We start from the raw sequence: 17493 nt of genomic DNA, 5'->3' as shown, positions 1-17493 counted from the left end.
CAGTTTAGTGATAATCAGATGCAGAAAGCTGACCACCTCCCCCGACCCCCCCCCCACATGCTGCTCCTGATCCTCCAGAGTAGATACTAGGAATTAACGGAAACACTGAGCAAAAGAGGTATGTACATTTTACAAAGCAGGTCAGTCAAGAGATATGATAGCAATAAGCAAAAATTAATATAAGTATGGTATTTCAAAATGAAGCATAAGTAAAAAGAAAAATACATCAGTTCTCCCTTTATGCTGACATCATTAGGAAAACCTAGAATACTAAGTAACAATAAAAATCCCATAGATGTTTTGCAAAAAAAATCAGTTCCCACAAAAGAAAACTTTCTACCCCTTCTCTTCTTAGGTAGTTTCATTACAAATGTATAACTGGAATTTCAGAGAGCTAGCAACTAGTGCTCTTCTGTATGTTCTGAAAATGAATATACAGACAATTTAGAAGGAAATAATTCCTAAACAGAGGCCTGTATATCATTATTGCTCAAAAATTTATAGTGTAACAAAATGAAAGAAAAAAACAGGAAGAAGAAAAATTGTATCAAAGTGAAAGCAATAATTCAAAAATCACAACTAAATAATAGAAAAAATAGACTACCCAGTAAAATCTGAGCAAGTAATCCCCTTCTTAGAATTTCAATTCTGGATCGAAATATAAATAAAATGATTTTTCAAGATGAAAAATCTCTGGGCAGGAGTTTGTCTAAGCTGGTACGGCCCCCCTGCACATGCCAGGCTGATAACGAGGGATATTACTGATGGCTCAGCCCCTCCAGGACACACCTTCTCTATGTAGAGTCACATCAGAAGTCTAGCATTGTTAGCATGACTCTCTGGGTAACACCACAGCCCCTCTTTGGCCATCCTTTTGGTACCCTCACGCAGAATAATTTATTGGCGCTTTATTATGATAAGAGGTATAATCAGTAGTCATTTTGTAGAATAAAGTATTTATGCCACAAGCCAATTTTCTGAAAGTGCCTCTAAAGCAGCACCTGCACCATTCATGTTTATAAATCAGGTAATTGTACATCTAGCCACTTATGTGTATATATAATTAGTCTAATTTGCATATGCAAATCAATTATCTTACATACAGTTTGCCAACTTCTTGCTTTCTCTATGTTTTTCCCCCACTTTGTAAGTGCAAATAGGTCAGATTCCTGAAATACTATTTTAATAAACTACCATTTATTCTTTTTTCTCAAGCCTTTTAGGGATATTTCCAATACCTCCAACTGATAATAATATAAGGACAAAGTTCAAAGAAGCTGTTAAGTCTCTGCTGATTCATTATATCAGGAAGCCACTTTGCTTGTACCTGATGTTCCAAAAGCATTTTAATCAATCTTTTCTGCTCTCTCAAAAGAACATTTAACTATGATCAGGAGTCTCCAACTCACACCTAACTCCGAGTGATTATACTGAGAAATGACAATATTATTAGAATAGGAGTTTGTTAGGCATAAAAGACAGTGACTGATCTCATTCAATATTTTTAAACTCTGGGCAAAGGTCCGTACCTTGTGTCCTTGCCCATTTAGGCCTACATTAGGCAGAACACCTGAATCTTCAAATGCTAATTTTCCAATGATTCAACATGGAAAAAAATTAAAGATGCATTACTGAAAGTGTTCTGAAGGATATAAATATACAAAATGTTATTCAAGACTGCATTAAGGATTTGCAGAGCATCGCATCGCATCTCAAATACACAAACCCAAATACGAAGTACATTCTTTAAAATTCACCATTAATTTAAGGCAAAATGGTTTAAGTTCATAATTTATATTCTATTACTTAGGTAATTATGTTGAGATGAGTAAAAGTTCTGCTTTGTTTTAATGCATGATTTAACTAAAACTATAAAGCTATCTTGAACTAAACTGAGAAATACAAAATAATTCTGAAATCATAATAAATTGCCTACCTTTGAAGAACACAACTGGTTATTTAAAAATTTTTTTAAACTTCTATAAAATAATGCACAGTTTCAGATTCTGAGAAGGTTCTTGAAAATTCTATTTTACAATTTTGAAAGACTCTGGTTCAATTAAAGGTGGCAGATTAAACATATACATTTATTTCCTCTCACACGTGAATCTCCATTAAAATGTTAGTAAAGGAATAAAAAAGTATAAAACCACAAGAGAAAAAAGAACAAAAAGGGAGAGAAGTGGAGAAGAGATCGTAACAAAATTTTTCCACATGGCATGCAGATGTCTGAGTGGTAACTGAGCAATGCAGAGGAAGCCACAAACTAAAGTGCTAGCTGGGGGCTATTTTAGGTCACCTGAGCAGATTAACCCAGACAGGGCAAGGTAAGAGTGAAAGTGGAGGAGGTGGGAGGGGAGGGGCAGAAAAAAGGGATCCTTTGGAGGTCTCTCATCAAGATTTGACACCCTCTTACCCCGCGTACAAAATATCAACATCCAGGAGCCTGCCTGAGCACCACACACACACACACACAGATGGGGGTTTTGTTCCTTAGAAAAACTGAACTGAACGGACTCAAGATCTGGTGACATCAGTAGCGTGGATAACGGGAGCAAGGCACATAACTACATGATGTGCTAAACAGAGAAGTGACCTGGGAAAGAGGAGGCCACGGGATCCAGAAACAGTGGATTCCAGCCAGGTGAGCAGCACAGAGATATCAGAGGTCAGATACCTGGCAGACCTCCAGAATGGAGCAGGAGGGCATATGGTTCCAGAGGTGCAATTAATAATCGTGCCAGGGCTTCCCTGGTGGCGCAGTGGTTGGGAATCCGCCTGCCAATGCAGGGGACACGGGTTCGAGCCCTGGTCCGGGAAGATCCCACATGCCGCGGAGCAACTAAGCCCGTGCACCACAACTACTGAGCCTGAGCTCTAGAGCCCACATGCCACAACTACTGAAGCCCGCGTGCCTAGAGGCCATGCTCCGCAACAAGAAAAGTCACTGCAATGAGAAGCCCGCACGCTGCAACTAGAGAAAGCCTGCATGCAGCAATGAAGACCCAAAGCAGCCAAAAATAAATAAATAAAATAAATAAATTTATAAAAAGAAAATCGTGCCAAAATTCAGAATACAGATTAGGAAATGAAAGAGTAGAAAAGTTCAGCCATCTATTTCCAGGTACAGCGATCAACACAGCAGAAGCACAGACCTACCTGCTCAGGAGAGGGTGGCACCACTAACCTGGATCTACACTAATATTGTTCTGTATTATACGCCCTCTGGTTCTACTTGCTTTTTATTAATCAAGTGAATGTATTTATTTTTAAAAAGATAAAAATGATTAAGTCTATCTGAAATTATATGAACTGGAAAAATATGCTAATTTCATAAATAATATTGTCAATCATTTTAACATACAAAAAAAGATGAAGGAAATATGTTCAGAGGTAAGAGTGGTTCTTTTTATAGTTTCAAGTATTTTCTACAATGATCACTACTTGTAGATTCGTTTAAAAACCATAATAGAAAAAATATAAAGTATGGAGACAATATAATTTATAAATGATTATTGTGCAGGAAAATCAATGGCACATTCCAAAAAAGAAACAGAATAATCAAATGTTAATGAAATAATGTGAATACAAGACACAGAGAACAAACTTGTGGTTGTCAAGGGGAAGGGGGGTGCAGGGGAGAGATGGATTGGGAGTTTGCGATTAGCAGATGCAAACTATTATATGTAGAATGGATAAACAACAAGGTCCAACTGCACAGCACAGGGAACTATATTCAATATCCTGCGATAAACCATATGGAAAAGAATATGAAAAAGAGTATATCTATCTATCTATCTATCTATCTATCTATCTATATATATATATATATACACGACTGAATCACTTTGCTTTACTCCATAAACTAACATTATAAATCAACTATACTTCAATTAAAAAAATAAAATAATGTGAACACAATAAATAGATGCCGTTAAGGTGATCAAATAAAGGTTTTACTAGCCCTGAGTTTGACAAGAGCAGCTTTTAAAATTTTTTATAAATTTTATTGGAATTAATGATTACTTCAACTTGAATAAAAATATTCAATGAAAATCAGAAAAAACTCATTCTTACATTCTTCTAGGACTGGCAGTTACCTTAGTGGGGCACCTTCCAGTACTCCTGCATTACAGAGAATTGTCCCAACCTATTCTCAGAAATTGAAAAGGCAGACTCTAATTTCCCTTTGGCAACTTATTCAATATTCAACACCATTTCTAGTAAGGTTTTTCCCCATAAATGTAAATACAGTTGACCCTCCGTATCTACGGATCACGCTGTTTGAATCTGACTACGTGGAACCCACAGATATGGAGGACCCACCATACCTGGTTCTGTAGTTTATGTCATTAGTATTCAGTGAAGCCAGAAGAAGAAATTAGCAGCTCACCATTTTTGTCTAATGAAGCCTCAGGTACATTAATTTTCTCTCCTATCATAGCACCTGGCACTGAGCCTCTGTCACGTGTTATGTTGAAAAAAATATGGATGAATAAATAAAAATTATAATGAAGTCCCTTTATAACATGTTCTTCTAAAAGAAAAATAATCCTGGTTTCTTTAGTCTTTTATTGTGGAAACATTTTCTTTTATTGTTGTGTTTTGGTTTTTTTTTTGTCTGCACAGCGTGTGGGATCTTAGTTTCCTCACTAGGGATCTGACCCATGCCCCCTGCAGTGGAGGGGTGGAGTCTTAACCACTGGACCGCCAGGGAAGTCGTGAAATATTTTCTTTTAATCTTTAATTAATTTTCTTTCATTTCCCCATGTTTCTAAAGATGGCAAGACCAGAACTGGGCATAACACTCTACAAAGGATGTGACCAGCCAGGAACATATTAGAACTGCTTTATGGGGTCAATGTTACATAAACATTAAGTCATTCCAAGACCACACTGCAGGGGCTTCCCTGGTGGTGCAGTGGTTAAGAATCCGCCTGCCAATGCAGGGGACACGGGATGGAGCCCTGGTCCGGGAAGATCTCACATGTTGCAGAGCAACTAAGCCCGTGCACCACAACCACTAAGCCTGCACCCTAGAGCCGACTAGCCACGACTACTGAGCCTGTGCGCCACAACTACTGAGCCTGCGGCCTAGAGCCCGTGCTCCGCAACAAGAGAAGCCACCGCAATGAGAAGCCCACGCGCCGCAACAAAGAGTAGCCCCCGCTCACCACAACTAGAAAGGCTGCACGCAGCAACGAAGACCCAATGCAGCCAAAAATAAATAAATAAAATAAATAAATTTATTTTAAAAAAAAAAAAGACCACACTGCAAATTTCCACGTGTAAAATAATGTTGAAACACTCACCTCAAGAACCAGCCACAGCTTATCTCCATTTATTTTATCCTTCTTAAAGTACATGCCATAGAATCTGACCACATTAGGGTGGTCAGAAAGTGCTTTTAAGATGTTGTACTCTGCTTCAATCTCTTCATCAATATCCTAGTTTCAAAAAGCCATGGGGAGAGAACAGTGAGAAAAACATGAATGAAGTCAAAGAAACAATTTAGACTACCAAATGTAGAATTTTATTTTGTCAAAGCAAGGTCAGAATAGTTTTTACTGCACTCAGTACTATGTATTGAAACTTCTCATTACACTGCTTAAGGGGAGAGATTGTGATTTTCCTGCTAATCAAATATATCTCTAATTACATTAATTTCATTGAAAAGGAATAAATAAAAGGCTGTTTTTGTGTGCAATGAGAAAGAAATGTATATGGAGTACCTCAGATGATCTTCCTTTCTTTGTAGTGTTAACTTTATTTTGATGGCAAAGCCATTTATCTGAAATGAAAACTTTTAGCTGGTTCATTTTGCTTCTTTGAAGTACAGGATATTCGAAGGCTATCAAAAACTAGTCATACGTGCAATGAACTCCTACCCTTCCAAAAAAGTGAAAGAGTTAAGTTACATAAGATGGCATACAGCCTTTAGTTAGCTAAAGGCCCATTCACCAGAAGTAGAATAAGTTGTTATCCTATCAGTAAAAATGCAAACATGACTAGGCACTTAGTCATCTATCTAGGAAAATCACATATACATGAAACAACTCACAGAGTCATAAATAAAAAAAAGACTTCTAATACTTTATGGTAACATTTAATGTCCACGATATTTTAAGACAGAATCATGGAATCAGAGGGCTGGAAAGAATTTTAGACCAGAGCTCTAATTTGAGAGGAAGAAACTAAAGCTCAGGGCAGTCAGAGTCACAAGAGCTGGTTCGTGTGAGATCCAGGACTAGTCTACTGCCTTCTAGTACTGCTCATGTCCTCCCCACGTCGGAGAGAAGATTATTAGTTCAAAATCCATAACAGTAAGACCCTTTTAATAAAAAAAAAAAAAAAGACACTCTGCAAAATGCCTGGGTGCATTTAAATTTATTTTATTAAGATTATAATCTCCTGGTTATAAATCTTTTTTATTTGACTTGTGGCATGATGAATGAGAGTAAATAAAGAATTCTTAGGAAAATACACAGGTACTGTGACAAGAATAACAGCAGCAAAAGAACACATTTCATACTGTAGTCATGAATCTACATGTTTCATTTAAGCAATAGAACAAGACATGATTTATACGGTTAGCAGTATACCAAACATGAGTAAATTATGAAAGAATAACGGCTACATGTATTCACAAGGCACTTGTTCCTGTCCATAGAGAAGCAGAGGAATGGGAGAGAGACACTGATTACGGGGCGATACATTGGGATCAGTCTGGAGCCCTTTCTCTCGCCACCATGGACCCCAACCCTTAACAGTGAAGACCAAAGGACAGACCCATAACTGCAAAGACCAGAGGTACAGTTAACTTTGGTACAGCCTAATTTGTGCCTCTCTTCCCTCAGTTTGAATGGTAAGAACTTTCCGACAGGGGAACATGAAGACATGCAGCATCCGTGAAGCCTGGGCACAGTGCTATTCTCTGATGCCCTCCCCACACGCATCACGTCATTTCCATCACACGCCACTCCCATCACGTGTGCAAGAGCTGAGTAATTGGAGAAGGTGCTCTCAGTAGAGGTTTGGGGATTATGGGATCACTGAGCTCATTTTGGCTTCCCCAGGTGCTAGGGGAGAGCTACGTATGTCCCAGTAGCTGAAAATGCTCCCAAATGTCCAGCTCTTACTCCCAGAAAGAAGAATCTCATCCATGACCTCATGCTTTAAAGGCAAAGAAAGATGAGTTTCCCTCATCACAACTGGATTTCCCCCAAAAAGCAAAGGAGGTGCCCACTGGGGCACTGCTGAAAAAGAAGCCATGTGGACTGACCATGACATTCAATTTTTCACAAGGAACCTCACTCTGGTTATAAAGGAACATCATTTCTGCTCTGGAAACACTTAAGTAAACCTGAAAATTAACTTCCCTTTTCTGAATGAAATTTAATTTAAAAAATATTTCTGGTTTGGCATAAGAGGAATTCTGCCTGAAGCCTAAATAAACACAGGAAGAAAAGGAGATCTGGTACAGACGACATTTTAGGATTACTTCTAGACCCATAAATCTGTATTCTGACAAAACTTTGAAATCTAAAATAATATTAAATCAACTGTTGAGCTGTTGAGAGTTGTATCATTTATATACTTATTTGCATTATATATTTATTCATGTATCAAGTATTTATTGTACCTTATTATATATGTTAAGCATATAAACAAGGAACCTCTAACAGGTAGACTTTTTTTCTTTAAACATTTTCTTCCAACTGTAAGTGACATTGTGATAAATAAATCAAGATAAGATACCTAGAGACTTTTTAACTGTTTAATACAGATTTTTTTTTAAAGTTATTTAGCAGGAAAAAAAGAAACCAATGTGACTTACATGAATCGGATCCAGAATTTTGACTGCTGCTTTTTGGCCATTTTTCTTATTCAACACTTTAAAAACTTTTCCATAAGTTCCTTTGCCGATTGTTTCAGTGATTTCCCATGTATCAGAAGGATCGGGAAAGTTATCAAAGATGATTGTTTTTCCAATTAATGGAAGCATCTTAAAAGTTTAAATCACTGGAGAGAAAAAGCACAGAGTTTCATCTACATTTGATTGGTGATATTAAATGGCACACATAAACTCATGGGAAATTATCTAATATTTTCACTGATATGGAAAATACACAGCAGTAACCAAATGTACTCAGAGTCATGGAAAAATTTTAATTTCAATTCTTTTTTGCAAACAGACGAATATGAGTTTAATAATGCTTTATAAGCAGAGCATTCTATGTTTAATACAGTTCCACTTTAATTGCTACTAATTATTTTCAGATTAAAATAAGAGGCACATATTTAAATCATTTTGATTTACTGCTTTATACTCATGAATCAAAGAATTTTAGAATGAACCTTAGAGATGATAAAATTCAACTTCTCCATCAAAGCAAATCCCACACTTTAAAATGATAGTGTTTTATATCACTGGTCTATGTAAAACCCAATGATCGGTCCCCCACTGCTTTTAGGATGAAATTTCTTTCACATAAACTACCACGTCCTTTAAAATATGGCCCTTGCTTAATTTCCTAGCCTCATGTCTCAACACCTCTTCCCTCAGACACTACAAACCAGCCACTCGGGATCCCTCAGGTCATTTCTTTCTTGCTTGAGGATCTTCATATACACTATTCCCTCCCACTTCTGTGGTTTCTTTGCTACTACTTATCTTTTCAGATGTTAGCTTAGATGTCATTCCCTCCAAATGTGACCACTCTCCATCCCATTTGGGTTGCGTGCCCACCTCTGCACTCCAAGACCACTCTAAACCCACCTTGACCTGGTATTACTGTATGCCCAGCACCTGGCACAGTGCTGAAATAATTAGGAGAATATGGCCAATAAGGTCAAGTGATTTTTAAAGAGATTTTATATATAACCTAAGATAAGATCTTCCAAGTAAAGCTTTTAGCCTTTCATGTTCCCCTTATATTGCATTCAACCATTTCTATAAAATTACAAAGGAAAAAAAAAGGAACAGAAAGAGAAACCAGAACTTGTAGCGGTCCTCAGAATTTTTCAGTTATCTGTGCAAAACCTCCCTCTTTTCGATGTTAAAACGTTGATGCAAAAAAAAAAAAGTTGATGCAGTTGTGCTTGTATGTGTATGCATACACATAGAAACACATCTATTAATAAATGTGTTAATATTACATACTAATATTAGCCCATGAAATTCACTTGTCTGACCAAACTTTCAACCTCATTTAATACACCAATCCATTGATTCCTCGCTTTCTTTATATCTGTCAGCTCTCTTCAGTCTTCATTCCCTCTTCATTTTCTCCTTCCCCAGCATAAATTCTACAGCTTGAATTATTATAACTTCCTTGCAAATGCCCTCAGCACTCTTGTTCTTCTCTTTCTCCACCACCAGTCTCCCGGGGTTAAGAAACCAACTCTGGTTAAACTCTGCATCTTCTTCACACCTGTGCCTGTAGCTAGAGAAAACCACACAACTAGGCTATATCGTTTCACTTTAAATTCAGGATAAAAAACTTGCAAGTAGACCCTCAGTGCTGCCCAGCAATTCTACTGCACTTCCCTGGTTTGTGTATTCTCTTCTCTCTGGAGTGATTAACTATTTCACAGTGATCTCTGTCCTCAAATTTCTCTCTCCTCAAATTGTTCCCTCTTTGCTGTCCATCGCCTCCCACAAAACTTCCCAACTGACGCCCTCATTTAATAATTAAGTGACAAAATGGAAGCATTAATAAACTTAATCTTATCTCAGAAACTACAAACCAAGGTGCATCAAACATGAGGAGTTCATTCTATTTATCATCAGTAATTGCTGTTTGGCCTCAGTCTTTTCCTTCTGTTCCATCTCATCCATCATATCTCAGCTCAAATATAACATTTTTAGAAATGTCTTCCCTGTATATTTTATTCCTCCATCAAAATGTAAGCTACAGAGGGTACAGACTTTGTTATTTTTACCGCCGTATCCACAGTTCCCAGAATGATGCCTAACACACTGCAGACAATTAGTAAATGATCGCTAAATGGGCAAATGTTTATTTGTTTATCTGTTAATTCTGAGAACTGAGATCTTATCTCTCTTGTTCACTTACAAATCTTACAATGCCTCACTCTGTGCCTGGCATATAGTAGATGTTAAATACATAGCTGCTGAATAAGTGAATCAATATGGTTCTTCCAAAAAAGTTTTTAAATGGGAGACAGAAATAAGGATTAGGAGGAGCTGAAAAGAATTTGAAAATCTAAACAAAATAAGGATCATATTCTGATTCATTATATTTAAGGGGACATCATCCAGTAAATGGCTATGAATGCCTGCTGAAAATTACATCACTACATAAAAACACACTTATGAATAGTTCTTACAACACTTAATCCTTATGAAATTCGTGCTTTTGATCCGAAATGCAAAGAAACAAGTAGGAGGTAATCAGTAATAATCATCCACTTTAGTGATTTCATAATCAGTCACGAGATAACTACTTTTTACATCTATCTACTTGAGTCATGCAAATAAGCATTTATGCCATCCATATAAGGTAAAATTTAGACCAAAAGGCCAAATTAAATCTTATTAAATGCCTGAAGTAGGAGTTTTCAACCAGGAAAACCATTCATTTTATGGAATATTGCCTTTTCAGTGGCAATGTTATTGAACACTATTTTAATTTCTGCTGTTTTAATATTAGGGATTAACTGTTGGTCTTTAAATATACAGGCATATGAATTCAGTTAAAAACGACTGAACACCAAATGTGTGCAAAGTATTTTAGAGTTTTGGGGATACAAAGATAGGTAACTTGTGGATAGATAAATAAATATGTAACTATATTATGAAAAGTGATAGGTAATAGAAATAGGCATAAAGTGCTATGGTCGCCCAGGTGAAGAAGCAATTAATTCTGAAGTATCTGAAAAGATACAGAAATTAGCAATACTAGAGCTGGACATTAAACAAGAACAGGAGTTTATCTAAAATAGAATTTCCTCTTTAACAGTTCATAATAAGACAAATATTTAAAGCAGTGCATTGCTACATTATAAAACAATAATCACAAAATGACAAATGCATAGGCATTTTGGAAACTGAATACACTTAGTTAAGTCCCATTTAAAACAAAACTTTTAGGCAAAAGAACACTAAAAAGACTTCCTCAGAATTAAACAGTAAAGAATTTCAAGAATTAGAACAGAAACAAGCCTTATGACTCCTAAACTATACTTTTCAAATACACAGTTGTTTATTCTTTAAGAATAAAATAAAATGTCACAGTTAGTAAACAACTATTTAATGATTACAGTAAATTGCATTCAACATAGCAATGTTTATATTTTTTCTAGTCTTCAGCACCCAAAGAATAAAAAAAAAATAATTCTCTAGCTCATAAAACTAAAACATATAATTGTTCTTAATTATATGATCATGTAATCTAAAGAATTACTTTTGACATATATATTTACTGTATTTTGATCTATGTATTTACCATAACTCTGAAAAGGTACTTACAAAGCTACATTTTAAAATGAAAAATCACCTTTTTTAGTTGATTTATTATATATTGAGCTACTGAGGTTTTTCTCATGATAGAAAAAAGGACCATAAAACAATAAAAATGTATCTTACTTCAGTATCTTAACCCTCATCTCAACAATTATTCTGACTGCTTTTGTAAACCTGCACTTAATTCTTCTTTACTAAAATAATCAAACTGCCTGCAGGCTCATTCTAATACACAGCATACACAGGATGATCTCTCATTGGGCTGTCTCTTCCCTCTGTCCAGAATGCTCATTCTCCAGGAAGCCACATGGCTTACTTCCTCCAAGTCTTACATCAGCCATCACCTTTCAATAAGACCTACCCTAACCATCCTATTTAAAATCTCAACCTGCTGTCCTCCACTCCATCCTGCCTCCCAACTCTTGGTCCCCCTTACCCTGCTCTATTTTCATAACACTTATTACCTCTTTGCACATTACATTATTTCTTGTTTATTATGTTTTATTTATTATTTTTTCTATGCTACTAGAATGTAAGCCCCACGAGGGCTAAAATTTTATCCAGGTTGTTCACTGATGTATCCCAAAGACTCTAAAACCATGACTGGCACACAGGAAATACTCCGTAAGTATCATCCAGGCAAGGATGCCTAGTTTTGCCATTTCTATCCAACATAGTACTGGAAGTCCTGGCCAGAGCAAGAAATCAAGAAAAAGAAATATGGGACTTCCCTGGTGGTGCAGTGGTTAAGAATCTACCTGCCAAAGCAGAGGACACGGGTTCAAGCCCTGGTCCGGGAAGATCCCACATGCCACGGAGCAACTAAGCCTGTGCACCACAACTACTGAGCCTGCACTCTAGAGCCCGCGAGCCACATCTACTGAGCCCACGTGCCACAACTACTGAAGCCCACTCACCTAGAGCCTGTGCTCTGCAACAAGAGAAGCCACCGCAATGAGAAGCCCGTGCACCGCAGCGAAGAGTAGCCCCCACTCGCCACAACTAGAGAAAGGCCACACACAGCAACAAAGACCCAACACAGCCAAAAATAAAATGTAAGTAAATAAATAAATTTATTAAAAATAAATAAAAAGAAATAAAAGGCATCTAAATTGGAAAGGAAGAATAAAATTATCTCTATTCACAGGTGACTTGATCTTATATGTAGAAAGCCCTAAAGAATCCACAAAGGCTGTCAGAACTAATACATGAATTCAGGAAAGTTATGGGATGCAAAATCAACATGCAAAGATCAGTTGAATTTCTATACACTTAACAATGAACGCAAAAGAGAAATTAAGAAAGTGATTCTATTTATAATAACAAAAAAAAATACTTAGGAATAAATTTAACCAAGAAGGGTGAGAGACTTGTATAATGAAAACTACAAAACAATGCTGAAAGAAATTAAAGAAGACACAAAGAAATGGAAAGACATGTCATGTTCACGTATTGGAAGATTATATTGTTAAGATGTCTATGTGTACTGCCCAAAGCAATCTGTAGATTCAATGCACTCCCTATCAAGACCCCAATGAGATTTTTTTGCATAAATAGAAAAAAAATCCATCCCAAAATCGGATGGAATCTCAAAGGACTTCCAATAACCCAAACAATTCTGAAAAAGAATATAGTTGAAGGTCTCTCACACTTCCTGCTTTCAAAACTTATTACAAAGCTACAGTAATCAACTCAGTGTTTTACTGCCACAAGGACAAACACATAGACCAATGGAATCAAACGGGGAGCCCAGAAATAAAACCTCACATATATGGTCAAGTAATTTTCAACAAGACTGTCAAGACCATTCAATGAGGAAGTAACAGTCTTTTTAACAATTTGTGTTGAGAAAACTGGAAATCCACATGCAAAAGAATGAAGCTGAATCCTCATGTTACACCACATGCAAAAACTGACACAAAATAGGTCAAAGACCTAAACATAAGAGCTAAAACCATAAAAATTAGAAGAAAATACATGGGAAAAGCTACATGACACTGAATTTGGCAGTGATTTCTTGAATCTGACACCAAAGCACAGGTAAGAGGAAAAAATAGATAAATTAGACTTCATAAAAAATTAAAAACTCTTGTACCTCAAAGGACACCATCAACAGAGTGAACAGACAACCCACAAGATAGAAGAAAATATTTGTAAGTCATATGCCCGATAAAGGGTTAATATCCAGAACATAAAGAATGCCTACAATACAACAACAAAATAACCTAATTTTAAAAATGGACAAAGGACCTGAACAGACGTTTGTCCAAAGAAGATATATACAAATGGCCAATAAGCATACGGAATCACTAATCCTTAGGAAAATGCAAATCAAAACCATGAAGAGACACTACTTCACAACCATTAACACGGCTATTATCAAACAACAAAAAACAAGTGTTGTTCAGGGTGTGGAGAAACTGAAACTCTTGTGATTGCTGGTGGGAATGTAAAATAGTGCAACTGCTGTGGAAAATGACATGGTGTTTCCTCAGAAAAACACTGAATTACCACATGACCCAGCAATTCTACTTCTGGGTATATATCCAAAATAATTGAAAGGAGGGTCTCAAAGAGTTATTTGTACATCCATGTTCATATCAGTACTACTCACAACAGCTAAAAGGTGGAAGCAGCCCGCATGTCCATCAGTGGATGAATGGATAAATAAAATGTTGTATTACATATAATAGAATGTGATTCAGCCTTAAAAGGGAAGAAAATTCTGACACATGCTACAACATGGAAAAGCCTAGAAGGCCTTATGTGTTGTGAAAAGAAAAGCCTGTCACAAAAGGTCAAATATTGTATGATTCCACTTATACATAGTACCCAGAATGGTCGAATTCACAGACAGAAAGTACAATTGTGGTTGCTAGATCAGGGACAGACAGAAAGTACACAGACAGAAAGTACAATTGTGGTTGCTAGATCAGGGAAGGGAAATGGGAATTATTAGATCAGCGAAGGGAAATGGGAATTATTACTTAACAGGTAGAGTCTCAGTTTGGGAAGATAAAAGAAGTTGTGAGGTGGATGGTGGTGATCATTGTACAACAACATGAATGTACTTACAGCCACAGAACTGCACATTTTAAAATGGTTAAAAGGGTAAACTGTATGTAATGTACATTTTACCAAAATAAAAATATTACTCTGTATGTAGTATAGGGAAACAAAGTAAAGAAAAACAGGAGAGCCAAATTGAAAGATATGGAATGGAGACCAGAATGGTCTGCTTGCTCTCAGATCCATGCATGACCTTCCATGTCCTGAATCTTGGGGGCTGACATCTCAAAACTGTATTTCCCAAACTCCTTGTCCCACTGGCTTCCTCCCCTGCTAGATGCTGTCAGTGAGAGTGCAAGGCAGGAGACTGGATGGTAGCAGGATATTTCTCCTCTGCTTTCTCTGGGTTTTGTGGTGTCTCCATCAGTGGCTGTATCTCCCCAGCGATCCCTGTTCCTGTAGAGCAGACCTGCCATGGTTCTAGATGGCCTCAGTTTCTGAATTCTGGTAAGACTATCTCCTTGCTGTAATTCTAGAGCCTGAAGCGTGACAACAGTTTTTTGCTATTGCTAACTTTTAGTTTGCCTCATTGTCCCATTTGGCTTTCAGATAACCTAAAACAGCAGTCCCCAACCTTTTTGGCACCAGGGACCGGTTTCACGGAAGATGATTTTTCCATGGGGGTGGGGATGGCTCAGGCGGTAATGCGAGCAATGGGGAGCGATGGGGAGCGGCAGATAAAGCTTCGCTCACTAGCTTGTCGCTCACCTCCTGTTGTGCAGCCTGGGGCTTGGGGACCCCTGTCCTAAAACATTTGTAACTAATCCCCCATATGTCTTAGTCTGTTCAGGTTGCTCTAGCAAAAACAGTATAAACTGGGTGGATTAAAAACAACAAACATTTATTTCTCACAGTTCTAGAGGCTAGGAAATCCAAGATCGTGGTGTTGGGTGTGCGTTCACTTTCTTTCTAGACAGCTGTCTTTTTGCTGTAACCCCACATGGTGGAGGGGAGGAGCTCACTCTCTGGGGTATCTTTTATACAATGCTAATCCCATTCATGAGGCTCTGCCTTTGTGACCTAATCACTTCCCAAAGGCCTCATACCCAACACCATTACCCTGGCGGTTAGGATTTAAAAATATGAATTTGGGGAGGATACAAACATTCAGACCATAGCACCATATTAAATTCCCTCTGTCGAACTACTTGGTATTAATTCTGTTTTCCTGACTGATTCAGTCTAACATGCATCTAATCAGTTTGAGAAGGAGAGAGTGGAGAAAAAGCAATAGACAGTGGCTGGAAGTTTTCCCAAACAGGTGAAAGGTATAAACACTCAAATTTAGGAAGCTCAGTAAATTTTTTTTTAAAAATCCACAGTTAGATACACTGCAATGAAACTACAGAAAACCAAAGACAATGAGAAGCTCTTAAAACCAACCAAATAGAAAAGATATATTACATATAGAAGGAAACAATTAGAGTGACTGCTGATATTTCAATAGAAAACAGTAGCATAATATTCAAAATGCTGAAATAAAATAACTGTTAATCTAGAACAAACAAAAGTATCCTTCAAGATCAAAGGCAAATTAAAGATATTTTTCACCAAAAAAAAAAAATTGAGTTTAACGACAGTGACCCCTGAGAAAGAGAACTTCTAAAGGATGTCTCTGAAGAATGATAATGGTCTCACAAGGAAGGTCTCAATTGCCAAAAACAGTAAATAAATTGTTACACATGTGTGTAAATCTAAACTACACTGTCTGTAAGTAACAATAATAGACAAAAATGAACAATAATAATCAAAAGCAGAGTGATAGAATTTAAAATGTTCTTAAGTTCCTCATATAGTTAAAGAGGCAACTAGAAATAATAACTTTAGGGGCTTTCCTGGTGGCACAGTGGTTGAGAATCTGCCTGCCAATGCAGGGGACATGGGTTCAAGCCCTGGTGTGGGAAGATCCCACATGCCGCAGGGCAACTGGGCCCCTGTGCCACAACTACTGAGCCTGCGCGTCTGGAGCCTGTGCTCCGCAACAAGAGAGGCCGCGACAGTGAGAGGCCCGCGCACCGCGATGAAGAGTGGCCCCCGTTTGCTGCAACTAGAGAAAGCCCTCGCACAGAAAGGAAGACCCAACACAGCCAAAAATAAATAAATAAAAAATAAATTAAAAAAAAAAAAAGCATTGCCTTGCTTTAAAAAAAAAAAAAAAAGAAATAATAACTTTAGACTTTAAGATATACATGTCAAATACTTAAACACTAGACCCTCAAAATACTATGCATAATATTAAAAGAGAAAAAAGTGATATTAACAAACTCATTCAATCAAAAAACTCAGGAAAAGAGAATAAAGGAAGCATAAAAAAAGCAGAAGAAACAGAAAGCATAAAATAGCCCTGTGGAAACAATTATAAATATGTCAGTAATCACAAGAATTGTAAATGGACCAAACTCACCAGTCAAAAGACAGAAACCAGTAGCTTCTGGCTGTTTGCATGAGATTCACATAAACTACAGACAGAGATAGACTGGAAATAAAATAATGGTACCATGTAAATATTCAACAAAAGAAAGTGATGTGGCTAGATTAACATCAGACAAAATGTACTCTAAGGAAAAATATTTACTAGAGGTAAAGAGGATCACTACATAATAATCAAAGACTTAATTCACCAAGAAAATAGAAAAGCTCAAAACAGAGGCCCAAAATACGTAAAATAAGAACTGAAAGACATACAAAGAAAAATGGAGAAAGTCACAATTTTAGTGGGAGATTTTAACACACCTTGCCAGTGATTTTTGGATCAAGTGGAGGAAAAAGTTCTTAAGAATAAATGAAATTTAAACAATTAACAAAGAAAATTGAATGGATATCCTGAATACACATGAAATCCTGTGTCTAATAATGAATACTCTTCCTGAGCACATATGACTGCGATATAATTAAGAAATCAACAACTATTAGATAAATTTTTAAAAACCTATACA

At 36.9% G+C, this 17493-nt stretch overlaps 1 protein-coding gene across 1 annotated transcript in view; it reads right to left on the bottom strand.

Moving 5' to 3' along the window:
- Positions 1 to 17034, bottom strand: part of MYO3A (myosin IIIA) — a 180449-nt gene extending 163415 nt beyond the window's left edge. The window contains exons 1-3 of the mRNA XM_068545549.1: positions 16962 to 17034; positions 7838 to 8022; positions 5313 to 5447 (exon numbers count right to left, since the gene is read on the bottom strand). Of these exons, the coding sequence (XP_068401650.1) occupies positions 5313 to 5447; positions 7838 to 8005 (303 nt within the window). The 5' untranslated portion in view covers positions 8006 to 8022; positions 16962 to 17034. The remainder of the gene's footprint in view (positions 1 to 5312; positions 5448 to 7837; positions 8023 to 16961) is intronic.
- Between the last annotated feature and the right edge of the window lie 459 nt (positions 17035 to 17493).

This window comes from Eschrichtius robustus, chromosome 1 (genome assembly GCF_028021215.1).
Source record: "Eschrichtius robustus isolate mEscRob2 chromosome 1, mEscRob2.pri, whole genome shotgun sequence".
Lineage (NCBI taxonomy): Eukaryota > Metazoa > Chordata > Mammalia > Artiodactyla > Eschrichtiidae > Eschrichtius > Eschrichtius robustus.
This window is presented reverse-complemented; position numbering and strand designations above follow the sequence as displayed.